At 37.5% G+C, this 27019-nt stretch overlaps 2 protein-coding genes across 3 annotated transcripts; both read left to right on the top strand.

Annotated features, from left to right (window-relative positions):
• Nucleotides 1–4030: 4030 nt before the first annotated feature.
• On the top strand, nt 4031–17167 carry LOC108973352 (bcl-2-related ovarian killer protein homolog B). The gene is made up of 3 exons (XM_018940586.1): nt 4031–5801; nt 15958–16098; nt 16165–17167. Exons 1-3 carry the CDS (start codon nt 5466–5468, stop codon nt 16621–16623), a joined length of 936 nt encoding a protein of 311 aa, XP_018796131.1. The 5' UTR covers nt 4031–5465; the 3' UTR covers nt 16624–17167.
• A 685-nt stretch (nt 17168–17852) lies between these two features.
• LOC108973690 (protein transport protein Sec31A) lies at nt 17853–25478 on the top strand. 2 transcript variants are annotated; one of them, XM_018941105.1, is made up of 12 exons: nt 17853–17981; nt 18421–18684; nt 18744–19713; nt 19775–20018; nt 20076–20185; nt 20877–20933; nt 21868–21976; nt 22089–23578; nt 24338–24448; nt 24514–24858; nt 24942–25013; nt 25075–25478. In XM_018941105.1, exons 2-12 carry the CDS (start codon nt 18488–18490, stop codon nt 25261–25263), a joined length of 3894 nt encoding a protein of 1297 aa, XP_018796650.1. In that variant the 5' UTR covers nt 17853–17981; nt 18421–18487; the 3' UTR covers nt 25264–25478. The 2 variants fall into 2 exon arrangements, with proteins under 2 accessions (XP_018796650.1, XP_018796658.1); XM_018941113.1 differs by lacking the exon at nt 20877–20933 and having other exon boundaries at nt 25075–25477.
• The last annotated feature ends 1541 nt before the right edge of the window (nt 25479–27019 follow it).

Raw genomic sequence — 27019 nt, 5'->3', positions numbered from 1 at the left:
ACGAATTAGTCACTCAGTTTTTAAGATATCGTTTTGAAATTTAGCAAACGTCATTTTCTCTTCAAGCAGCTGCTCATTTGTCGGAACTGAAGATATCGTACCACTATAACACATAGCTGCCATACAAACTGAACAATCGGAATCAAGATCTTGTAAGGAAAACTTCCACATTTGACAGGATATATTCACGAAATTTGGTATAGATTATTTTCTAAGGCAACAATGTAATCTCCGAAGAAATTGTTCAGATCAGTTAACTATAGCATATAGCTTCCATGCAAATTGAATGATCGAAATCAAGTTTTTGTATGGAAAACTTTTGCATTTGACGTGGTATCTTCACGAAATTTGGCATGGATTACTGTTTCTTCTTCTTCCTAATTGGCGTAGTCACCGCTTACGCGATTATAGCCGAGTTAACAACAGCGCGCCAGTCGTTTCTTCTTTTCGCTACGTGGCGTCAATTGGATATTCCAAGCGTTGCCAGGTCCTTCTCCACCTAGTCCTTCCAACGGAGTGGAGGTCTTCCTCTTCCTCTATTTCAACCGGCGGGTGCAGCGTCGAATACTTTCAGAGCTGGAGTGTTTTCGTCCCTTCGGACAACATGACCTAGCCAGCGTAGCCGCTGTCTTTAAATTCGCTGATCTATGTCAATATCGTCATTTAGTATACCTCGTACCGCTCATCGTTCCATCGAATGCGATATTCTCCGTTGCCAACGCGCAAAGGACCATAAATCTTTCGCAGAACTTTTCTCTCGAAAACTCGCTACGTTGACTCATCAGTTGTTGTCATCGTCCAAGCCTCTGCACCATATAGCAGGCCAGGAATTATGAGTGACTATAGAGTTTGGTTTTTGTTCGTCGAGAGAGGACTTTGCTTCTCAATTGCCTACTCAGTCCAAAGTAGCACCTGTTGGCAAGAGTTATCCTGCGTTGGACTTCTAGGCTGGCATTGTTGGTGATGTTTACGCTGGTTCCAAGATAGACGAAATTATCTACAACTTCAAAGCTATGACTGTCAACAGTGACGTGAGCGCCTAGTCTCGAGTGCGACGACTGTTTGTTTGATGACAGGAGATATTTCGTTTTGATCTCGTTCACTGCCAGACCCATTTGTTTTGCTTCCTTGTCCAGTCTGGAGAAAGCAGAACTAACGGCGCGGGTGTTGAGGCCGATGATATCAATATCATCGGCATATGCCAGCAGCACTCTTATAGAAGATTGTACCTTTTCTGTTTAGTTCTGCAACTCGAATTATTTTCTCCACAAACAGGTTGAAGAAGTTGCACGATAGGAAGTCGCCTTGTCTGAAACCTCGTTTGGTATCGAACGGCTCGGAAAGGCCCTTCCCGATTCTGACGGAGCTTTTGGTGTTGCTCAACATCAGTTTACACAGCTGCATTAGTTTTGCGGGGATACCAAATTCAGACATCGCGGCATAAAGGCAGCTCCTTTTCGTGCTGTCGAATGCAGCTTTGAAATCGACGAAGAGGTGGTGAGTGTCGATTCTGATTTCACGGGTCTTTTCCAAGATTTGGCGCATGGTGAATTATTTTCCAGGTCTAAAGCCCCACAGATAAAGTCCAATCAGTTTGTTGACGGTGGGCTTTAATCTTTCACACAATAGGCTCGATAGAACCTTATATGCAGTGTTGGGGAGGCTTATCCCACGGTAGTTGGCGCAGATTGTGGGGTCTCCTTTTTTGTGGATTGGGCATAGCACACTTAAATTCCAATCGTTGGGCATGCTTTCGTCCGACCATGTTTTACAAAGAAGCTAATGCATGCTCCTTATCAGTTCTCCACCGCCGTGTTTGGATAGCTCGGCCGGGAATCCATCGGCCCCCGCCGCTTTGTTGTTCTTCAGACGGGTTATTGCTATTCGAACTTCTTCCTGGCCGGGCAATGGAACGTCTGCTCCATCGTCATCGATTGGGGAAACGGGTTCACCTTCTCCTGAGGTTGTGCTTTCACTGCCATTCAGCAGACTGGAGAAGTGTTCCCTGCATAATTTATGTATGCTCTGGGCATCGGTGACCAGATCACCTTTATGTATGCTCCGGTCTTGAAACTTTCTGTAAGCCGCCGAATTTTTTCGTAGAATTTTCGAGCATAACCTCTGTCGGCCAGCTTATGAAGCTCTTCGTACTCACTCATTTCGGCCTCTTTCTTTTTCTGTCTGCAAATGCGTCTCGCTTCCCTCTTCAACTCTCAGTATCTATCCCATCCCGCACTTGTTGTGGTCGATCGTAACGTTGCGAGGTAGGCAGCCTTTTTTTTCTCCGCTGCGACACGGTACTCCTCGTCGTACCAGCTGTTCTTTTGCACTTTCCGAAAACCAATGGTTTGCAATTCCCTTATGCCGAGTTGTTGACGAGTGCGCTCAGATATTTGATGGCGTGTGTTTTTTACTGCATAGAGGCGGGTGCGAATCTTGGCTGTAACAAGATAGTGGTCCGTGTCTTCAGTCTATCACAACATGATCGATCTGGTTGGTGGTTTTTTGATCCGGAGACAGCCATCTATGTATCTTTTAGTCTAGTACTACAGATAACCTGCTATATGGTGAATAGAGAGAAAAGTTCTGCGAAAGATGTATAGTCCTTTGGGCGTTGGCCACGACGAATATCGCATTCGATGGAACGATGAGCTGTAYGAGATATACTATATGACGACATTGACATAGTTCAGCGAATTAAAAAACAGCGGCTACGCTGGCTAGGTCATGTTGTCCGAATGGACGAAAACACTCCAGCTCTGGAAGTATTCGACGCTGCACCGGCCGGTTAAAGCAGAGGAAGAGGAAGACCTCCACTCCGTTGGAAGGACTAGGTGGAGAAGGACCTGGCTACGCTTGGAATATCCAATTGACGCCACGTAGCGAAAAGAAGAAACGACTGGCGCGCCGTTGTTAACTCGGCTATAATCGCGTAAGCGGTGTCTACGCCAATTAAGAAGAAGAAGAAGAAGATTCCATATAAATTATTTTGATATCAGGGGTGGACGCCGCTCTGCAAGGTTAATTTTAGAAAATGTTGTTTAAATTATAAAAATGATTGAGTCTGACCGTCATGTAGCAAATTGTATAATAGAATAAAAATTGTCCAAAATCTATAAAGCTGGATACAAAAGTAGTTCCACGTATAGGTTCCACACGAGTTATCGCAAATTTCAAGGGCCAAATATGTATCTCCGATTTACTGCTGAATAGCAACCCCTTTGATCTATTTCTGGAGCAATGGATTTTACTTACAAAACTAGGATATCCGGCAAAGTTTGGTAAGATTGACATGAAATTACCTACCGTGAGCTACTCCCAAGCGACCAAACACTTAATTCAAATCTGTACTGTCAACAAATGGACCGTCAGAAAGAAGGACGCCGGTCACATATATCGATAGTAACTCGCCACAAGCTCCGAACTAGACCCAAGGTAAAGTTAAGAAAATCGACTGGGCCAGTTTTTTCTCAATAGGCACAAGGCTTTCTATGAGACTTGCATTATGAAATTACATTCGAAATGGCAACAAGTTATGGAACAAAATGGTGCATTATAATCGCATATCGATTCATTCTACCTATACTAAATAAAACCTTTAATTTAATGCAAAAGTAATGTATTTCGTTTTACTAGACCTAATATAATATTTCGAAAGTATACGTTCGGCAGTGCCCTAGAACTCTGCCCTTCATTATTAGTGTTTTTCTATGAGTAAAACATGTTTCTAATTTTAGAGATTTATCTACTTTAAACAATTTAATAACAACGCTCATGAGTCATGAGTCTCTAACGTATAAGGAAGTGCGAAAATGAGTTTCCGCAAGTGGTATGTGTCTTCGCTCTCAACCGGTTTGAAGCATTGCTTACATAATTTGCGAATACGAAAAGCATTACTAATTTGTCTACCCATAATTACAGTTAACTCTTTCCAACACGCACGACTTTGACGATATAAAAGCTCGTCAAAGCACACAGCTGATCTGTATTTTCTTTTTATTGAAGCCAACTGATCGTCATATCTGGATATGCTTAATGATTCCAGCGGTCAGAGGAATGTTGTGTTGTCTTGTGTACGGCGTCGCCTCTCTTGTGCATACACACTAGCAAACGGCGACCTAATGTGGCGGCGTTATTAGGCGATGGCGTTAGGCAGCTTAGCTCCACATCAGTCCAGCCTTCTAGCCCGTACTGTTCGTGTGTTAAGTGCTTGACGCCGGATCGCTACGGAGCGCAAACGAAAAGTAATCAGCAAACTAAATAATAAAAAACTGTGAAAGAGCGCAAACACAACGGCTCAATTGACTCGTGCAATACACAGCGACTTGTTCAAATTGTAATTTTATTATTATCAAATAATTAATACGCGTACGCCTACCGCAGTAACCGACACATTTGTTCCTTTGCATATAGAATTCTCTGGTTTTCTTTTTTTATCAGCAAAAGCAAGAAAGTAGTAAACAAAAAAAAATATTGAATTAATGTTGGAATTCGCGGCTTTGACAGTGGATTTGGGCAAAGCAAAAGTAAATAACAAATAAGTAGAACAATTACGATCGGAAGGGTGGACAAACGCGCTATATATTTTAGTGTTTGTTTCTTCCCATTTTGCTTAATAAAAAATCCACGAAATTGAATCGAAAGCAGACGGAAAAAGTTATTTTAAACGCTGCCAAACTTGAGCTTACGACCAGTTGGGTAGTTCGTCGCCATCGTTGTCGTGTAGTCGTTGCTGTCGCCGCTACAGCTGAAATACAAATTAAGATTGAGATCAGTATTGAGCGCTCGAGATCATCGCAAAAGTCATCGGCAGGTAAAAAGAAACCGACACAACCGATAGAAATGAGATGAACACACCAAAGTTTACTGCTGGTGAACTGACAATTCCGTAGAAACAATAGACAAGTGAAAAATAGTGAAGGCTGCGGAAAAAGCATAGAAAACAAACACAAAAAATAAATTGTGAAAAATAAGTTTGAGAGCACCAAGTACCGCATGCATATATACATATGTATGTATGTATATATGCGCATAAATAGCTGCTCGAATGCACCAGACAAGGCTTTGCATTTCCAACAATAACGAAATACGTGTGCACTAGTTGTCGTAGAGAATGCGTTGAAAAGGCAAACAAATAATATATGTAACAGAGAAAGACAAGACTCAACAAAACCAGTAAGGTCGCGCCATATGCAGCAGCCATCGCTCACCGCTCAACCAAACCTAAAATGAAGCAAAGTTGCTCAGCAGCGCGTAAACGCTTATGGAGTCAACAGCTGTTTCAATAAAATACAAACACTTTTAATGCGGAATAATTCAGCTTCTAAAGCGTTTAAATATTAATTTGTGCAACAATAACAAGAAATTATATGAACCAATCAGTTTTAGTCAATTATCATTGAACATTCTACGCAAACCGCAATAAAAGCATACCAACAATAATAATAATAATAGAATCTTCACAAATGCCTTCGCCAAATTTGAAACAACAGCAAACACCACCTCCACCGCCACCTCCAGCACTCTTTCAGCAACAACTCTCTTATCCGAATCATCATCAACCGCAACAACAAAAAGGCTGTTATACGAAAAATAAGAAATTATCCACGAAATTGAAATCTTCTTCGCTGGATAATGATATATTTCTGCAAAATCGTAAGAACAACAATCAGAGCAGCTCGGATTGGCTTTTGCCGCCACATGGTTGTGCAACAATACCACGTGCCGCGTCCACGAATTCATTGGCGAGCACTGCAACGGCCAGCAATTATCAGGAGTATAAAGCAGAAATTATCAATCAGGTGCGTAACATTAAAAAAATTCACTTGGACTGTGTTTCTATTTAGTTTTTGCACTTGAGCTGTGATCAGTGAATTTTAGTCGGACGCCAGATATTAGGATCTAAATCGTGGTGACGATCGGTTTCAGAAGTAAGCTATAAAGATTGATAAACGAATAAAAAATTAATTCAAGCAATACATTTATACATTTAATACATAAAAAAGTATGTTTGTGGTTGGATGAGTAGTACCAGAACTCTGATCATTCACGTGACCATATACTATAAATTCCAATACAAGAAACAAAAAAAACATATATAATATTTGCTATAGATTTAACAGTTTTCGTACGTTCATATTTGGATAAGATTAAATAATATTTTCGGTTGAAAAACTCTTTAGGAGACGCTGGTGTCGAAATAACTATTTAGATCGTATTATACAAAATTGTATTTGGGCCTCATTGCCGAGAAGTGAAAAATATCAGAGCGCAAAGCAGAAATGCGGCCTTTTCGACCAAAAAGTGCTTCACAATAATGTTATGCTCAATAATATTTTAAATCGAATTCCATGTGTTCATATGTAATAGACTTCCTAACTGGATAAAAAATATTTAAATGTCAAAGATATTTGATTTGAAGAGTGTTTGACTATATTAGAATTATTATTAAATTTGACAACAAGAAAACCATTAATTGAACTATAAAAATATATATTGGACATAGGTAAGTAAAATATGATATAATTTCGCATTATTGCCAAAAATAGAAGCCCCATCTATTAGATTATCTAATTTAGAATATACAGATCAACTGCGAAAATTACACATTTATAATAAATCTTTGAAAAATGGGCTACTTTCTTCCGCTTGTGGAGACATGTTCGAAATAAGTAATAACAATTTTTCTAGTTGGTTCAAAACTGTTTGTTATTATATAATAATTGTGTTTCAATCTTCGATTTTAACACTATAAGAGTCAAATTAAACAAAACTAGAGCAAAATTTTTGCGTAGTCGTTTCTTCTTTTCGCTATTTGGCGCCAATTCGAGATGATAAGTGCAACCAGGTGCTTCTCTACCTGATCTATTCAACGCAGTGAAGATCTTCCTCTTCCTCTGCTTCCGCCGGCGGGTACTGAATCGAAAAGCTTTAAAGCTGGAATGTTCTCTTCCATCCGGAAAACATGACCTAGCCAGCGTAGCCGCTGTTTCTTGATTCGCTGAACTACTTCAATGTCGGCGTATATCTCGTACATCGATTGCGGTATTCGCCGTTCATCACAAAGGACCATAAATCTTCTGTATAACTTTTCTCTGGAACATTTCTACAAGCGACTCATCGGATGATGTCATTGCCCATGCCTCCGCACCATATATGTAGCAGGACGAGAATAATTAGTAACTTATACCATTAAGGCTTTGGCCGTCGAGAGAGGACTTTACTTTTCAATTGCCTACTCAGTCTAAAGTAGCACCTGTTGGCAGAAGTAGTTCTACGTGGAATTTCAAGGCTGGTTTTTGTGCTGATGTTGATAATAAGATAGGCGAAATGATCTATGACTTCAAAGTTTTGACAATCAACAGTTGTGAGCCAAGTCGCGATTGCGATGACTGCTAGACCCCTACGCTTTGCTTTCTCATCCAGTCTGGAGAAAGCAGAACTAACGGCGCGGTTGTTGAGACCAATGAAATAATATCATCGGCGTACGCCGCAGCTGTACAAGTCACACAATAGGGAGTCTCCTTGTCTGAAATCTCTTCATAGCCGTATTAGCCTTGCATAGATACCAAGTTCAGACATAGCCGCATTGTCTCTATAGAGGCGATTTCTTTTCGTGCTGTCGAAGGCGGTTTTAAAATCGACGAAGGAGTGGTGTGTCGTCCTATCCGGACCTTTTCCAAAATTTTTTCTAAATCAACACTGATAAGGTCCAATCAATTTGTTGACCATTGGCTTCAGGTTTTCCACACTACTTAATATTTTTGTCTGCATATGAGTATCGCTATCTTCTTCAACTCTCGGTATCTATCCCACCCCCCTCGACCCTGGTCGACCGCAATATTGCAAATTAGGTTGTCCGCATTGTCTCCACTTCGACACGACAGTCCTCATCGTACCAGCTGTTCTTTCGACCTTTCCGAAAACCAATTCTTTAACTGTCGGTTGTGGTTGTAACTTCTTGACCTCGTACTTTCCCTTTATTTGTTGATGGGCGTGCTTTGTTGTACAGAGACGGGCACGTATCTTCGCCACAACAGAATACTGAATACATGTCGTCCATCTATCACAACATGATGGGCCTGGTTTTAAACTATTCGATCTAGACACAGCAAAGAGCTTTATGAATTTCTTTTGTTGGAATCCAGTACTACAGACAATCATATTTCAAGCCTCAACCCATTTGGAGAAGTTCGTAATGGAGTCTACATTTTGCAACTGTTGTACCAAAGATTTCTTCTTTGTCCACCCTGGCGTTAAAATCGCTAAGCACAATTTTTACATCGTGGAGGGGCCGGTTGTAATAAGCGCGCTCCAGTAGCTCATATGAGACATATTTGGTCATATCGTCATACTCTTCCATCGGAGAGTGGGCGAAAATTACTGTTTTGTTGAAAAATTTTTCCTCTGAGGCTAAACCCTCATCCGGAGGGATTGCCAGGAATCGACGAGTGATACTTTCTCTCACCAAATTTTGCGCTCCTTCATAAATGTCACAAATGGACTTACTCTTCGCCGTGAACATTTTTCTGCACATTTATATGTATAGCGGGCCGCTTGTTTCAAGACCGGCGCCCGGGGTAAGGATATCCAGCGCCACACCTCGGCGTTTAATTGGCCCATGATGAAAAATCCAAATTATTTTGATTTAATTTTTTTATTTTATTCTTAACAGGTCATTAATTTATGAAATAAAATTTTTGAAAATTTTCGACAAATGTGTCTATTTTCACCTATAACTGTACACAACACGCCTGACACCAAGATAACAAAAAATAATTCGAATTTTTATTATGATTATTTTCACACCTTCATAGTGTCGAATAGTAATACTACAAATAGTTGATAAGTTAACTAGTTATAAAATTGTTATATGAAAATAGGTGTGAAATAGTATTTCTAATGCAAAGGATATTTGCAATAGTATGTTTCTAGAAAAATTTTAGCGGGTAACATTTATGGATATTTGGTCCATTATCAAAATCCTGGTTGTTGCAATAGCATTAGTTTCATTTTAAATATTTTAGGTATGAAACCCATCGCCACTAAACTAAACTAAAGACCCCAATTTGTTTTTTATTCATAGTGAAATTATTTTCAAAATAACAAAAAGCTATCGAAAGAACTGGTGCAAATTTGACATAAATCTAATCATTCTAACTATGCTCAATAATTTCTTAATTTTTTTGCAGATGCAGGTTTTTTATTAGACCTTATATAATACTCGTATCTTATATGTTAGGTATACGAGGTGTGTTCAAAAAGTATCGCGAATTTTGTGTTATTTCAAAAATTATTTATTTATTCATGAATATCTATTTTGTCCCCTTCAAAGTAATCCCCATGAGATATTATACACTTGTGCCAAATCATTTTTTTATCTTCTTCAGCTCCTCCGTCAATGCCGTCTTTATCTCGTCAATAGAAGCGTAACGTCGTTCTTTCATGGGCCTCTTCAGTTTAGGGAACAAGAAAAAGTCACAGGGGGCCAAATCTGGGGAATACGGTGGCTGCGGCATCATTAGTGTGTTGTTTTTGGCCAAAAAGTCGCGCACAAGCAACGATGTATGAGCAGGGGCGTTATCGTGGTGCAAAAGCCAATTTTTGTCACATCTTCTCGCCCTTCTGAGAACATTTTGTACCACCGATAAACGTTGCTTCGGTCCAAGGTAGCTTCTCCGTATGCCACAGTCAACATTCGGAATGCATCCGCGCACTTAATTTCGATTCCCACACAAAATTTGATACAGGTTCTTTGATCCATTTTTTCGAATAGGTAAAAATCGAAGACGATCCAAAACACGTGCAAGTAAAGCAGCTGTCAATAATTAAATGAACATTCAAAATGGCCGAGCTTGTCGACATAAGTGAGAGAGATGAGTACCAACATAACGCCATAAAATATTCGAAATTCGAATATACGTAACCCGCGAAAATTCAAAATTCGGGTTACTTTTTGAACACACCTCGTATATATCAGCAAGTATTTATTGCACTAATAAATATCCAAAAAACAATAAAAAATTTTCTAAAAACGATGCTAAAATAGTTGCATATTTATGTATGTATACTTATATACAAGTATTCATACCACTGAATCCACATTATTTATATCAAGCAACAGGTTTTTAAATCTGTCTTAAATTACCGGCAAGCGCTTCAATTATATTTTAATCGATAAAAATAAAAAAGAATATGATGCGAATTACCATGCTACTATCATAAAATATTACTTATTACCTAAGTGAATTTTTAGTAAATATATGAGAGATACTATTGCTTGTATGTAAATAAGTACATCGCTCTTCTGCCAGCAACGAGTAAGCGATATTCGATTACACTTAACTCAGCGTTTTTATTTGCCGCCAGTTAAACGTGTCAATTAAATTGACAACTATATAATATATACTTACATATGTACATACAAATATATGTATGTACAATGTATTTGTATATGAAGCGCAACTACATGCTAAAATGTCATGCATAAATTATAGCAAATTTAAATCAATTGTATAAAAGTTCGCATGGGTGTTGAAGGGTGGCGTTAACAGTATTAGAAGCACATATTATAAAAAAAAATAACTCAAACGAAGATCGATAAGGTTAATTTTTATCATTTCTATTGAATAATTGTTTTAAATTTTACACACAACACTGCAAAAGCATGTGTACACGAGGGCGAATGTGTGCTCGTATATAACGGTTACACTGTGACAGTTGTTGGACAACTCAAGGTCGCGCTTGTTACTACCGCGTTTGTTAATTGGGTGATGCTGCGGCGACTTGTCAGTTGCGTTTGTTGCGCCCTGTAAATATTTATTCATTTCAAAGCCAGTTTTGTTTGGGGCTTAATGTGTTGATTTGGTCGACGTCGTTACGTCGTTTACCTGCCGCTTGTGGTTAATGTTGAGATTAGTTGATACGAGTTTTTGACAGTTGATGCAGCGAAAATAAAAATTACTGAAATACTTTTTATAACCGACGTTAGCAATTTAAATTAAAATTCTCACTTAATTAGAATTACATTTAAAATTACTTATAAGAATTACTGGATTGAAAACTTAGACTAAAAAAAATAATCATCTGCTGTACCGAAGCTATAATATATTTCACAAATACAAAAATTCCTAACAAGAACTTGATTTTGATCGGCCAGTTTCTATGGCTGCTATACTCGTGTGATATAGCTATTCCATGTGACCTATTTCTTCGGAGATACATTGCATTGCATTATACCTTTAAAAATAAAGTAATATAAGTGTTTTTTTTTTTTTAAGTGTAACCGGTCATTTCAACCAGCTTAATAATTTAATCTTTCGGCGCATTTTTTCTCAAATCAATATTTTTCAAATTTGCTAGCGTGATTAGTCTTAAACAATTTATCCGCTCACTACCAAACTTTTTCTGCATATTATGTATATATTAGGTTGTCAAATATCTTCCGCTTTTTTCGATAATCTTTTTCCAGCTAGACGGCAATTTCATAATACAGCGCTCGTAGAAGCCCCCCTCCTTATTTGCGAAGAACTCGGACAGCCATTTTTCACAAGCCTATTTTGAGTTCAACTTTAACACTACACTCTACCTGTTGGCCAATTCTGGACGCTTCTGACCGATCCCTTGCTTCAAGCGGTCCAGTTGTTCGCAGTAGATGGTAGAATTAAGCGTCTGGCCATATGGGAGCAGCTCATAGTGATGATTCCCGTCCAATCCCACCAAACACATAGCAAAACTTTCCTGGCCGTCAATCCCGACTTGGCCACTTGGGGCGATTCACGGCTTTCGATCACGACCGTTTTTGCTTGACATTGTTGTATGTGCTCCATTTTTCGTCGCCAGTCATCATCCGCTTCAAAATTGGGTCGAGCTCGTTACGTTTCAGCAGCATATCACAGGCGTTGATTCGGTCCAGAAGGTTTTTTGCGTCAAATTATGCGGCACCCATACATCAATTTTTTTGTGTATCCAGCCTTCTGCAGATGGTTTAAAATGGTTTGGTGACTAACTCCCATTTTCTGGGCGATGTCACGAGATGCCACATGCCGGTCTAACTCGATTTTTTCCATGATTTGATAGGTATTCGTCGTCACAGGTTTTCCGCCGGCTGGCTCATCCATAGTGCCGTTTTCACCCGCTCTGAATCGTCGAAACCATTCCTCCGAAGTTCGAAGTGATCGAGTACCATCCTCCAAAACACTATTAATCTCACGGAATATTTCTCTAGTGAATTTGCCTTTAACGAAGGAAAACTTTCAAATAGCCCGAATTTCGGCGTTAGTGAACTACATGTTTACACGTCTACAACTGTTGAATGCAATATCCAAATTAATCATGCATAGTTATTTGTAGATTATGCCAAGCCAAGTAGATTGATTGTGAACTGAGAATAAAAAAATATTATTTCATGAATTCTAAATTCAGATCTTTTTGAGGTTATGCCAAACTAAGTCCATCTTGGTACGGATTTTTAAGTAAGTAATAACCTTTCCTTTTTATTCCTTTCCATTCCAGCTTTTGATTTGAATAATAATTTTTTTCTTTGTTTCTTCAATTTTTAAGTAAATGTATATATGTATGTATACTGGATTTTCAGCGTGTAAGTCCTTCTTCCTTTTCGCAGTTTGGCGCCAATTGGAGATTCCAAATGTAGGGCCCTTCTTTACCTGATCTTTCCAACGGAGGGGAGGTCTTCCTCTGCTTCCTCCAGCGAATACTGCGTCGAATACTTTCAAAGCTGAAGTATTTTCATCACTTCGGAAGATATGACTTAGCCAGAGTAGCCGCTGTCTCTTAATTCTCTGCACTATGTCAATATCACGTACAGCTCATTGTTCCATCGACTGCGGTATTCGCCGTTGCCAAACGAAAAGGACCATAAATCTTCCGCAGAGTTTTCTCTCGAAAACTTGTAACGTCGACTCGTCAAATGTTGTCATTGTTCATGTCTCTGCACCACACAGCAGGACCGTAATAGACTTATAGACTTTTTTCTTCTTCGTCGAAAGATGACTTTACTTCTAATTTTCCAAAGAAGCACCTGTTGGCAAGAGTTATTCTGCATTACATTTCGACGCTGACGTTGTTGTTGGTGTTAATGCTGGTTCCAAGATAGACAAACGACGACTTCGAAGTTATGACTATCAACAGTGACGTGAGAGCCATGTCGCAAGTGCGACGACTGTTTGTTTGATGACACTAGAGATTTCGTCTTGCCCTCGTTCATTGCCAGACCCATTTGCTTTGCTTCCTCGTCCAGTCTGGAGAAAGCAGAACTAAYGGCGCKGGTGTTGAGGCCGATGATATCAATATCATCGGCATACGTCAGCAGCTGTACACTCTTATGCCGATCCTCTTTTCACGAGTCTTTTCCAAAATTTGGGGCATGGTGAAATCTGGTCAGTTGTTGATTTTCTAGGCCTGAAGCCGCACTGTTAAAGTTCTTATATGCTTATCCCACCTTAATTGGCGCAGATTGTGGGTTTTTTGTAGATTAGGTTAAGTAAACTTAAAATCCAATAGTCGGGTATGCTTACATCCGACGCATGCTTAAAAAGTAATCATGTTACTCTGTTATTGTTGTTGTTGTAACGGCAGAATTCTGCCGAGTTGACAATCCTTGGCCGGATAAAAATTCGGGTCCGTTCCGGTTTTCGTAGACCCGACTGTCGTGGGAATCGTTTCTCCTATTGAAAACCGCTGAATATATATTAACTTTTGTTTCTTAAAATAAATAAAATGGAAAAGTTTAATTTAAAAAATTTAATAAAAACTTCACAACCCTGATTTTGAGACATACATATATTAGATGAATTTAAAAGGTTAAAATTATTTAAAATTATAATTATATTTTAACTATTAAGTTTATAAATATGTATCATGCAACTCTTTCCATTACCTGACGTCTCATATGCGCATAGAAAAATTTAGTTTACTTAATTTCAAAACTATTTATTTTCTGCTGTCATCAATCAATATAACAACAATTATAAATTAAGCCTCTGGTTTCTTAAAAATCGGCATTTAAATGTAGCATACCGCTGAATAACTGACATATTACATACAAACGTACATACATAGATTTGTGTTTACATGGCTTAATAAATTTAATATCTGCATATATACATACAATAAACTAAAATAAATATACACACCTCAAGATAATTTCAACTCATACGTCGTGCACTTCTAAAATATATTAGGGTGCGTTGGCAAAAATCATAGATACAAATTAAACAAGAATAACATTTTATAAAAAAAAATTGTAGATAAATTTTGATAATGAATGAAAACAAACCCAAATAAATAATAGGATTTTCCAGAAGAAATTTTATTTAGAATAATTTATGTATGTATGTATATGTTCAAATCTAAACAAAAAAATATTTAGTTCGGCAGTTTTCGCACACACTGTCCATTCGTTCATTGGCCAGCTGAGAAGTTTCATTCACACATTGACCGCTCACATGAAGAACTCGGGAAAAAAGTGCAAAGAAAACAAAATGTGGAAACACACATACTTACTTACATACGTAAGCACTCGCATGTAAACACAAAATATAGTACAATGTAAATCAGCAGTTGTTAAGAGGAAATTGAAAATCAGATGAAAGTCAAAAGCACGTGTGCCACAAGTGCTTTTACAATCGAGTAAAATTGACTTTTAAAAGTCAATTCTGATAGTAATGTTAATAAGCATTATTGCTTAGGACTCAGTCATAAAAAAAAATTTTATGAAATTACTTGAATACAGCTTCAAGCTCCTTTTTTAAAAGAATACAACTTTGTATTTAAAAATTCCCTCCAAATAAGATTTACTTGCCAATTCCAAAAGCTTCAATTCGAGAATTAAAGTGATTACTTTTATTACTTTCTGTGATGTAATCATATCGTAAAATAATTTTTCTCTATAAATTTATTTTTAACGAAGTTAAAAATTTATTTTATAGATTACCAGTGTTAAAGATAATACCAACAAAACTAAAATTTTTAATTATTTTAAGACATACATACTTACATTTTAATGAAAACTTAATCTTATTCACTTTTTATTTATTTTATTTTAGTAATTATTCATATGTAAATACATATATATATAAAGATCTTTCAAAGGATTTTATATGCAGAAGCTTATAAAACTTTGACTGAAAGCTTTGCAGAGTTCGAGGTTTCTTCACTGATTGCTTAAATGTGGGTGTTACCAACAAAATCAGATCTCTATCTTCTATCGAAATATCTCTTTGTCCATAATGCTTATTGATTTTTAATATTATTTACGAAAGATTTATGTTAAACAAATAAAGAATTATCCTTATGCAAGACCAACTATCACTTTCACTTTTACAAAGAAATTTTCTTTTTTTACTTTAATACACTGAGTAATACACACTTAATTGGCATTTGGCTATAAAGCCGGAAAGCACTATTTCTAAAATTATGTTTTTTTTTTTTGTCAGTTTCCTTTGAAAAGCATACCTATAAATCGGCAAGCGTGCAGCGTGAGTTCTTTATATTATAAACATCATCGCTGTTGTAGACGCCATTACAGCATAGTTTTAAGTGACGAAAATTTCTTTTCAGTGTAGAATTCCTCTATTGCGATTTTAGGAAAAATTATACTGTCTTAAATACAATATAGGGGTTGAGTATATAACAAAAAAACAAAAAAAAAACAATAAATAAAAATCCAAAATAATTTAGAAAAAATATTCTACCCTAATGCAAATATAGGCATTGCTAAAATTGTACATTATATTTTTAAATTGTTTATTTTTTGTAAATAATCGACTTTACAGTTTCTATAAAAAAAAAATATTCCAGAAATGAACATTTTAAAAAATGGTTACTGTGATCAATACACGGAATTATTAAAAACTAAATATAAACACACTTTCTATCAGTTTCTCCTATTTATTATAAAGCAGTTTTAATAGACTTCTTCAATTTGTTTAATTGTAGGGGAAGTGCCTTTGCGGTCAGTATATTCGTGCGCGACTGCGGCGAGCTGGCGTGCTAAATCGCAAGGCCACACAACGATTGCGCATCATATTGGAGCCCTCTTCGGCGGTGGTTTACGAAGTGTTCCCAGCATTGAATAGCGTAAACAATTTAATTTTTATATTGAATTTATTTAATTAAATATATAATTTTACATTAATCTTACAGATGGGTGAGGAATTGGAACGAATGCATCCGCGCGTCTACACGAATATCTCACGGCAACTATCGCGTGCACCCTATGGTGAACTCGTCGATGGGGATACTGCCCCTATGTTGCTCAATTTGGTTGCCAAAGATTTGTTTCGTTCGCATATAACGTGGGGTAAAATAATCTCGATATTTGCGGTATGTGGTGGTTTCGCCATCGATTGTGTGCGTCAAGGTCATTACGAGTACCTGCAACTTCTGGTGGACGGTATTGCGGAGATAATTGAGGATGATTTAGTGCCGTGGCTGGTAGATCACGGCGGTTGGTTGGGCTTGCAGCAACATATACGTCCACATGTTGGCCACTTTTCATTCCTAGGCTTGTTGACGCTTTTCGTCGCCGTATCATCGGGTGTTTATGTTGTTACTAATATGGCCAAACATATTGGTTGTCATTTGTATTCTTTGCTATTTTGATAGCAACCGATATGTGGGAATTGTGAAATATATAGAAATAGTTAATATAAAATGTGAAAGGGCTTTAAGTCTTATTTTGTGGCAATAATATTGTAGATAATTGTGCATTTTAATTAATATTTACCATAAAAAAATGCAATAATAATTATATAGAATACTTAGAAAATTGGTATGAGATTGTTGGTTTTTAATTTTTATTTGTTTCAAAACATCTAACGATCTTCTTTTGAAAATAGACGTTAACAGCATTTTTCATATGTAATTTGGACTTATAACTTTAATTAATAGTTAATTTACCTTAATTTAATTATTTACCAAAACACATTTATTTATAGACATTTTATTTCAGAAGAACTAAAAGTGACACTCTTAATCCAAGTAAGGTACGTCTCTAACTATTAATTTTTAATATATGTACGAGTATATTTACATGACACTGACCCATACCAACCTATTTCATATTTGTATTCAAGTAAAATATCTTGTTAATTCATTGTAATGACTTATTTTAGTTTTAAAGAAACATATATCATATCATATACAAATAAATAATAAAACTAAACAAAATAAAAATGCAGTTAATATTCCATATTTAGGCGGTAAATGAAACATATGTAGTTATCTAAGTTACTTCTGCTTTATTGGTTTCAAATTTCATGGAAAAGTCTGTCTTTTTATAATTAATTATTTGTATTTCCGTTCATATTATTATGGCATTTCTATATAAAAAAAACTTGCGGCCGGAACTTGTCTGTGCCTATTCCGGCCATTTATGTGTTTCCATCCTTGCCTAGGGGAGTGCTAACTAGCTCTCCTTTCTAAAGACACAATTTTGAAAATTTATTCCAATGTATTTATTGTCACTACTTTACGAAAAAGCTGTTGAGAATTACAAAGTTTAGACGCAAACGAAAAAATAATACATAGTCTAAACTTATTAAAAACATATATATACACCTAATATAATATTTATACAGTTCTGGTTAGGATATACTTTTTTCCTTGAAACAAATGCTTTGGCAAATATTCAATTCAAAAATGTAAAGCATAAATAAATTAGATATCAGCTAATTATTAAAAGTTGTCGTACGACATTTTAACTTAAACTAGCGCCACCTACCGTCCATTGTACTCACTTCTCAGAGTACGTATATTTATATGTATATTTATAAGTTTTCTGGAAGCACTGTCAAATTTGCCGACAAAGAAGAAGCAGATACCGTCAAGAATTTCAGAATTCAGATCTATCAATTCTCGTCATCAGCGAACGAAATTTTTTGTTTAATCAAGTGCAAAGTATTTTGTAACAATTTAATTTTCAATTAAATTGTGCCAAAGTAGCTTCAGATAAAAAAGTTGTAAGTTGCTAAAAAGCAAAAATGAAGAAATTCAATCAAATGCAGGGAAAAGCATAAAAAACAACCAGGAATGTAGATATGTATGTATGTACATGGACGGCAGCTAGAAAAAGTGATGACGGCGACAATTTCGATTGGTACATTGCAATTGCTCTATCATACCTTCGCCCTTACTTGAAAGCAGTGTTAAAAGTGTCGATGACAAGTTATAAAATTTTGCTTTATTTAAATTTTAGAAAGGGAACTATGCGTGTTCAACGTTTTTATTAAAAACGTTCAAAGTCGGGCACGTTCGTACATACATATGTATATCGAATTTTGACATTTGTATCCGAATGCTTGTGTCGCTTATTAAATAAATAATCAAAATAATAATAAATAACAGCTGACCCATTTCCAGTCTCTAGTGGCATTAATAATTTTTTACGAATATTTTCAGATTTTTCGTTAGTGCTTATTTGTTTATATAATTTTTTATTTGGATAACGTTATAAGCACACATCGAAATGAAAGTTAAAGAGTTGCAGAAGACTGTAAATATTGCGTGGTCACCGTTGCCTCAACATCCCATTTATCTGGCCGCGGGTAGTGCTGCACAACAACTCGATTCGAACGTAAACCCAACATTAGAAATATATTCCACGAATTTCAGTGATCCAAGTTACGACTTGGAATTAAAAGCAAGTCTACCTAGCCAGTACAGGTATATAACAATAATTAATCAAATTTGAATTTATTTGTAACTATTATTTAATCTTTAAGGTTCCAGAAAGTTATTTGGAGTCCTACTGGTTACGATGGCGCTCATTCTAATGGTTTAATTGTAGGCGGTTGTGAAGGTGGTCACGTCATGATTTATTCTGCTGCTAAAATGCTAGCCAATGAAGAAGGTCTTATTGCACGACAAGATAAACATACCGGATCGGTTAGTGGACTTGATGTTAACCCATTTCAAACCAATTTGCTTGCCTCATGCGCCTCTGAGTCGGAAATATTTATTTGGGATCTTAACAACACCACGACGCATATGAATCCAGGCACTAAGACACAGCCACTTGAAGATGTACAAAATGTCGCTTGGAATAGACAAGTGCAACATATATTGGCCTCAGTTTTCAGTTCACGTTGTGTTATTTGGGATTTACGTAAAAGCGAGCAAATCATTAAACTCTCCGACACACAATCGCGCGTTCGCTGGCATGCCATTCAATGGCATCCGGATGTAGCTACACAAGTTTGGCTTGCTTCAGAGGATGATCAAGCGCCTGTTGTGCAATTGTGGGATTTGCGTTACGCCACTGCGCCAGCGAAGACAATGCAAATTCATCAGCGTGGTGTACTTGGTATGTCCTGGTGTCCACGTGATATCGATCTAATGGTATCCTGTGGCAAAGACAACCACATCTATTGCTGGAATCCTAACACCGATATACCCGAAGGCGAAATACTATCAGAAGTAGCTGCAACGGCTACCTGGTATTCGGATGTGCAATGGTGTCCGCGTAATCCGGCGCTGGTCGCTAGTTCAAGTCTTGACGGCAACGTGTCAATTTATTCACTTTTTGGCGGCACACAACAACAAGTGCAAACATCTAATAAAATAGCGGACTCTTTCCCCGGAATGGATCAAATAGCGCAAGCGCCCATACCACAACAATCAACGCAGATAGTGTATCGTGACTTGAAACGTGCACCAAAGTGGATTAAACGGCCTTGCAGCGTTGCATTTGGGGTATATATTATAAATTGCACTTGTGGATTCTAAAAATTATCTACGTAATTTTCTTTTACAGTTCGGCGGTAAGTTAGTGCACTTTAATAGCCAATCGAAACAGGTGCAAGTCTCGCAGGTGGTCACTGAACCGGAATTGGTAGAGCGGGCTAACGCCCTTGAGCGTTCTCTCACTGAAGCAAATTACGTTGATTATTGTCGTGGACGGGCCGATCAAACGTCGGATCAAAATGGACGTTATTTATGGTATTTCATTAAGGCGAACTTCGAACTTAACCCAAAAGAGGAAATGTTGAATTTACTTGGTAAATATGAAATAAAGTATATGATAGCCGAAAAATGTCGAATTTCGAATTTCGTAGGCTTCAACAAACAAGATATAGATGTTAAATTTGCTAAATTTGTAAAAGAAGGTGAGGCGCAACAAAATGAAGTGGATCACGTGACGAATCGGTTAGCGAATCTCTCGCATGTAAGTGTAAATAATTTTTATAGTGGATTAAAAACTTGCCAAAATTTTTATTAAACTTAATAGGGTGCTTAATACTTTTTTTTTTTCAATTAAACTGAACAAAAAAATAAATTTTATCAGTTTTCCTCATTTTTTTTTTTCTTTTTTATACTTTTAATACAAGAAAAATAATACATTCATTGTGTTGCTGTTCTATTCATTATGTACCAAATGTGATAAGAAATCTTAAAGAAATGAAATAGTTGTTAACGCAACATTCACCATCAGTTTTTCTTATCTATTATTCAGCTGAGGCCGTTAGTTGGAGTACCATTATTATGCTATGGTGCCTTTGTTAAGTTTGATCTGTTGCCCGCCAGAGCAACATACACTGCTACTTTTTCGAAGTTAATGTGATAACAATGTGTCTATAATATACTTTATATACTTGTATATGTAATAGTTTTTTACTTATACCCACATACACACATATATTTTCTTATGCAAAACCATAAGTAGTTTAACAGACATAAAAATGCAATTACAATTTTTTGATTCATTGAAATTTTCATTTAATTTATACATATATGTATAATTCAACCAAATTGTTTTTTGCATTTCACTAAATAATTATTAAAATAAATTGGTTTTTGTATTTATTTTTCTCATACGAACTCGCTTTCATTACTTTGCAAATCATTTGTTTGCTTAGAGCGATTCATCGGAAGTTGAGTGTGATCAAAGTACTGATGGCAGTACCGACATATCGGTAAGGTTCTATATTACCAACAAAAACTCGCTAATTTCTTAGTTTATAAAGTTAATTTATATCCAAATGAATGAACTAGTTTTATTTATGTAAAAATATACCTAAATTTCAAATTCGTTACGAAAGAGTTGTTTTTATTATGAAATTGTTTAACTTCAATTTTTTTATTATAATTACTTTTATTCAAAGACTTTTTTTTATAATTTTCTGTTATACTCTGAACAGAGTATATTAAGTTTGTCACGAAGTTTTTAGCAAGCAAAAGGAAATATCGAAGACACCATAAGATATATACATATACATATATAAATGGTAAGCGTGATAAGCTGAGTCCGTTTACTCATGTCTGTCCGTCGCCCTGTATATATGGGAACTGGTCCTCCAGTTTTTCAGATATGATTTGTCATAACCGCCGATATAGGTCCACTATAGCAGATAGTTGCAATAAACTGAACGACTAAGGTCAAGTTATTGTATTGTATGTATGTACGGAAAACTTTTTTATGCGGCGAGATATCTTCAAAGAAAAGCTGTAATCTCCGAACAAACTTTTCAGATCTGATCACTATAGCCATATAGCCGCTATAAAAACTGACTGATAAAAATTTAGTTCTTGTATGAACGCTTTTTTTATTTACAAAACATATAATACCTTCGGTGTAAAAAAAGTCAACCTCTTCTAATTTTTAAATTTTAATTTAGGCCGATTTTACTCCCAAAAATTTGTTATGTTTTAACAAAGCTTGTTATCATTTCATTGAAGATTTTCTGCGCATATCGCTACTCTACATCTCAATATTTCTCGATGTTGTGTGTAAATTGGAAAGCATACCTACTTTAATTTTGTGCTACGTACATATATGCTTATTGTAACTGTGTCTTTTCCATATAAAAAGTAAACATAAAAACAATAAAATATTTGCATAATTTGCAGCAACCAGTGGATAACAATGCAATATTCGACGGCATTGCGGTCACTCAGAAGCAACAACAACTGCAGAAGGAAAATGCAGCAAAACAATTCGACATACCCAAAGGGGAACGTAAGTTTCTAAAATCAACATGTTTATAAGAATTATTTACTTTTCTTCTATAACTGTAGAAAATATTTAATTTTTATGAAACTGCTCTTTAAATCCTCATATTTTCATATAGATCCTGATAGTCTGATCACTGAAGCAATTCTCACTGGTAATATGGAAGCTGCTGCCGAGCTTTGCCTTGAATCGCAACGCATTGCAGAGGCATTAATTGTCGCCTCGACTGCGGGCATTGATTTCCTTACTAAAATTCACAATCGCTACTTGCAGCAGCAACAAAACGAGTTGTCCAATGTGATAAGTGCGCTGGTGACACGTGATTGGTTAGATTTTATCAACCGTTGCACTGTCGAATCATGGAAGGAAGCTTTGGTCGCGGCCCTAAAACATAGCGATCGTAAAGTGGTTGACATTTGCGAACGTCTGGGTGATCGCCTACTGGAGGAGCGTGCGCAAAATATCGATTTCATACGTAATGCTATGTTATGTTACGTCTGTGCTGGTAGTATTGATAAATTAGTGTCCGCTTGGCATCAAATGAAAGCATTGGAGCACCAGAATAATAATTATAAACCGAATACGACTGAATTACAGGAATTAGCCGAAATTGTAATGTTGATGAGCAAATCTTTGGAACAACAAGGAATTGCTTTGGATCTAAGTGGACCAATTGCGGACTTTATTACCGAGTATGGCGGTCTGTTGGTGGCTCAGGGTGCGCTCACAGCCGCTTTAACATATATTTATGCTTTGGGTACGGCCGATGATGAACAAAATGGCGAACTGGTGGAGCTGCGGCAGCGAATATATAATACGGTAAATTATAGATCAACGCCTGCGGCTGCCACTGGACCTCTAGCATATCAACAGCAACCACAACCGCAAAACATATATAGCCGACAACCACAACAGGCACCTGTTCAACGCGGCTCATTTTCGCATGGATTGCCGCAAACACACGCTGGTTATGGCGGCACAAACCAATTCGCAAATAATCAGGCAGGCAATTGGAAGGCATCAGCTTTGCCAACATCTGCCGGAGGCGTCGCTATATCGCAGCAACCCACACTATTTAATCCGATTGCACCCACGCCATCGGCAGCAGTAACAGCCAAACCGCCACTGGCTGTACCCGGACATATCACAAACGATTCATTGAACACACAACCACCACGTCCAGCCAGCAATGCCAGTTCGCAAGGTGGTAGTGGCGCAAATTTACACTCACGATCCAAGTATGTGTTAGATCCGTCGGTGGCTTCCGCCGGTCCCATGGGTAGCTACGGTGGTGGTTATCAACCACAGGTCACTGCACCAGTTTCAGTTCCAGCTGCAATATCTACATTTAATGCAGGTCAATTTAGTGCGCCGTTAGTACCAACTACAGCTCAACCAAGTCTTTTGCAACCGGCTGCACCATTTAATATGGGTGGTGCACCTGTGCCGTATGGCTTAACTGGCAGCAACAACTACGCTGGTGGTCTGACATCAGATATTAGCAATCAACAGCAACAGCCACCACCACCACCAACCCATAGTTTACCGCGCAGCCGCACACCACCACCCGGCTGGAATGATCCGCCAGCATTGAAGTCAACACGTGCGGTAAGATTAATTGATTTTTTACCTTATACATATGTGTGTACTACTTAGCAACGCTCAAAATATTATTGTTTAAATGTTGCTATAACATTCGAAAAACTATGTTTTCAATTTGGTGATCAAGTTCTCTCGCTTAGATTTTGCAAAATTGTAGAAATGAAATGTCTGCACGCCACGCAGGCACCCGCCGTTGGCAGAAAATCATAAATCACGAAAAGGATGATTCAAAAATGCTTTTGAAACCACCTTCACAATTTAGTTTTGAACAATTTTGTGCAAATGATTCGCACTCAAGCGCCTTGTACACACAAAATTTCTGGCAGGTATTAAGCGCATTCCGTAAACTTTAAATTTTTGAATTTCCATTGCTATAACACATGAGCTAGAGCGTACAGTTCAGATCCCTTTTCGAATTTAAACGTATGTATATATGGAATGCCTTTTGTTTGTGGTTAATAGTTTAGCAAATATTTGTCGCTTTTTTTTTTTTTTKCTTTTCCTCAAGGTTAATAACCTATTTGATTGTGTGATTCAACAAACAAAAGTTCAAAAACAATTCATTATTGCCATGACACCACTTGCATTGCTGTCCTGCTAAATAACGAATTTATTTCCAATAAAGTTTCTGATGTACGTTTTCCCACCTTTAACCAAATATCAATTACAATATTAAATTTCGAGTTGTTTTTATGTTTTTTTTAATTAACACCTTACACCCTATTTAAACTGTCCCATTGAAAACACTGTCTTTCCTTCCAACAGCCCAAAAAACCGGAGGCTGCACCCACATCGGCGCCCATAACGCATCCCTTATTCGGCGTTGATCCAAATCAAAATCAAAACGGTTATGCGGATCCATATACGCAGTATCAGGTAACTATATAATAAAAATGTTTGATATTTTTTAAATTTTTCGTTTCATATATATTTAATTTAAGAATCCCGGTATGCCACCACCACCAACCGCCAACAGCAATATCCCAACTAACTTACAACCCAATGACCCAGTTGGCTACTATAATCCAGCATTGCCGCAAAATAATAATTTGCCAACACAGCAATTTCCATCACAACTCAGCTTCCAAACATCAGCCATACCGCAGCAACAGCAACAGCCATGGATTACGCAGTCACAAAATGTGGGATACACCGAGCAGCCGGCGCCAGTGCAACGACAACCGGAACCCGTAAAAGAGAAACCGCCACTACCGGAGGAATACATTTACCTACAAACAGTGTTGGAAGAGTTAAAGAATCAATGCTTGACTGTATCGGCCGATCCGGTGAGTTGTTTTTTATTAATACCTTAATGATTCAATTTGTATGCTTCTTTTGTATAATAAATGGTCAATTATTACTTTTCCAGCGCACCAAACGTAAATTTGTAGATGTTACCAAACGTTTGGATAATCTTTATGACTGTTTACGTGATGGCAGAGTATGTATAAATATTGCTTTAAACAGATTTTAAAATTATATTTAATTTTTCACTCTCTTAGCTTCACTCTGCCACGATCGCAGCTCTTAATCAAATCGTACAGTTCGTCCAAGTAGGTGATTATGCCAATGCCTTACAAACGCATACCCAAATTGCATTCGGCTCCGACTTTTCACAATGTGCTGGCTTTATGCCAGGTCTAAAGGTGCTTGTACAATCGGCTGCTGATTTACAGGTTTATCTGCGTTAAGTTGCAAAAACTATAGAAAGAGTCTAAAATGGGTTATGTGTCGTTAGAAATTGAAATAATTCCATTTTTATCATAGCTGTTGTGTTCCATGAATTCTATCCTCATATGTATTCTTTTCGTTATTAACATTAATTGAAAAATTAAAAAAAAAAAAACGTCGCGCTTAAAGATTGCATAGTGGTAAATATTTTTTAATTCGATAAATAATTTTTTGTCTAATTTAACCTTTACGTATTTACAATATAATTACTTACTTTGTATATGTTTTTTCTTTAAAGTGTACTTTATTTAAAAAAAAAATTAAAATAACAAAAATTACGACAGACTAATAAAAATACGCATTTCTTCTTCTCAATTGGCGTAGACACCGCTTACGCGATTATAGACGAGTTAAAAACAGCGTGCCAGTCGTTTCTTCTTTTCGCTACGTGGCGCCAATTGGATATTCCAAGCGCAGCGAGGTCCTTCTCCACCTTGTCCTTCCAACGGAGTGGATTTCTTCCTCCGCTTCCTCCGACGGGTACAGCGTCGAATAATTTCAGAGCTGGAGTGTTTTCGTCCATCCGGTCAACATGACCTAGCCAGCGTAGCCGCTGTCTTTTATTTCGCTGAACTATGTCAATGTCGTCATATATCTCATACAGCTCATTGTTCCATCGAATGCGATATTCGCCGTGGCCAACGCCAAGGGCCGTAAATCTTTCGCAGAACTTTTCCCACTTACTCTTAGAAAGATTGTACCTGCTCGATTAAGTTCTGCAGATCGAATTATTTTCTCCAGCAGCAGGTTGAAGATGTCGCACAATAGGGAGTCGCCTATTCCAATTCCCACGACAACCGGTTCTACGTACCGGAATTGGATCGGTGAGTGTAATTTGTTAGTAGGGAGTCGCCTTGTCAGAAACCTCGTTTGGTATCGAACGGCTCGGAGAGGTCCTTCCCGATCGATACGGGGATACCAAACTCCGACAACGCGTTGTTGTTGTTGTAACGGCAGAATTCTGCCGAGTTGACAGTCCTTGGCCGGRTAAAAATCCGGGTCCGTTCCGGTTTTCGTAGACCCGACTGTCGTGGGAACGGTCCGACAACGCGTCATAGAGGCTGCTCCTTTTCGTGCTGTCGAAGGCAGCTTTGAAATCGACGAAGAATCCTTTCACTGGTATTTTCCAAGATTTGGCGCATGCTGAATATCTGGTCGGTTGTTTATTTTCCAGGTCTAAAGCCACACTGATAAGGTCCAATCAGTTTGTTGATGGTGGGCTTTAATCTTTCACACAATACGCTCGAAAGAACCTTAAACGCGATGTTAACGAGGCTTATCCCACGGTAGTTGGCGCAGATTGTGGGGTCTCCTTTTTTGTGGATTGGGCATAGCACACTTAAATTCCGATCGCTGGGCATGCTTTCGTCCGACCATATTTTACAAAGAAGCAGATGCATGCTCCTTATCAGTTCTCCTTCTTGAATAGCTCGGCCGGCAATCCATCGGCCCCGCCGCTTTGTTGTTCTTCAGGCGGGTAATTGCTATTCGAACTTCTTCCTGGTTGGGCAATGGAACGTCTGCTTCATCGTCATCGATTGGGGAATCGAGTTCGCCTTCTCCTGGCGTTGTGCGTTCACTGCCATTCAGCTGGCTAGAGAAGTGTTCCTTCCATAATTTAAGTATGCTCTGGGCACCAGATCACCTTTGGGGGTTCTACAAGAGTATGCTCCCGTCTTGAAACCTTCTGTAAGCCGCCGCATTTTTTCGTAGAAT

The sequence above is a fragment of the Bactrocera latifrons genome, unplaced genomic scaffold (assembly GCF_001853355.1).
Source record: "Bactrocera latifrons isolate USDA-ARS-PBARC rearing strain unplaced genomic scaffold, ASM185335v1 scaffold_110, whole genome shotgun sequence".
NCBI classification, from domain to species: Eukaryota; Metazoa; Arthropoda; class Insecta; order Diptera; family Tephritidae; genus Bactrocera; species Bactrocera latifrons.
The sequence above is the reverse complement of the archived record's forward strand: the minus strand, read 5'-3'. Positions and strand labels throughout refer to the sequence as shown.

Coding starts and splice junctions, on each gene's coding strand:
- LOC108973690 (XM_018941105.1), top strand. CDS start 18,488: ATGAAAGTTAAAGAGTTGCAGAAGACTGTAAATATTGCGTGGTCACCG. Junction 20,186..20,876: donor GGTTAGCGAATCTCTCGCAT/GTAAGTGTAAAT, acceptor TTGTTTGCTTAG/AGCGATTCATCGGAAGTTGA. Junction 23,579..24,337: donor CATTGAAGTCAACACGTGCG/GTAAGATTAATT, acceptor TCCTTCCAACAG/CCCAAAAAACCGGAGGCTGC.
- LOC108973352 (XM_018940586.1), top strand. CDS start 5,466: ATGCCTTCGCCAAATTTGAAACAACAGCAAACACCACCTCCACCGCCA. Junction 5,802..15,957: donor AAGCAGAAATTATCAATCAG/GTGCGTAACATT, acceptor GTTTAATTGTAG/GGGAAGTGCCTTTGCGGTCA. Junction 16,099..16,164: donor TGTTCCCAGCATTGAATAGC/GTAAACAATTTA, acceptor TTAATCTTACAG/ATGGGTGAGGAATTGGAACG.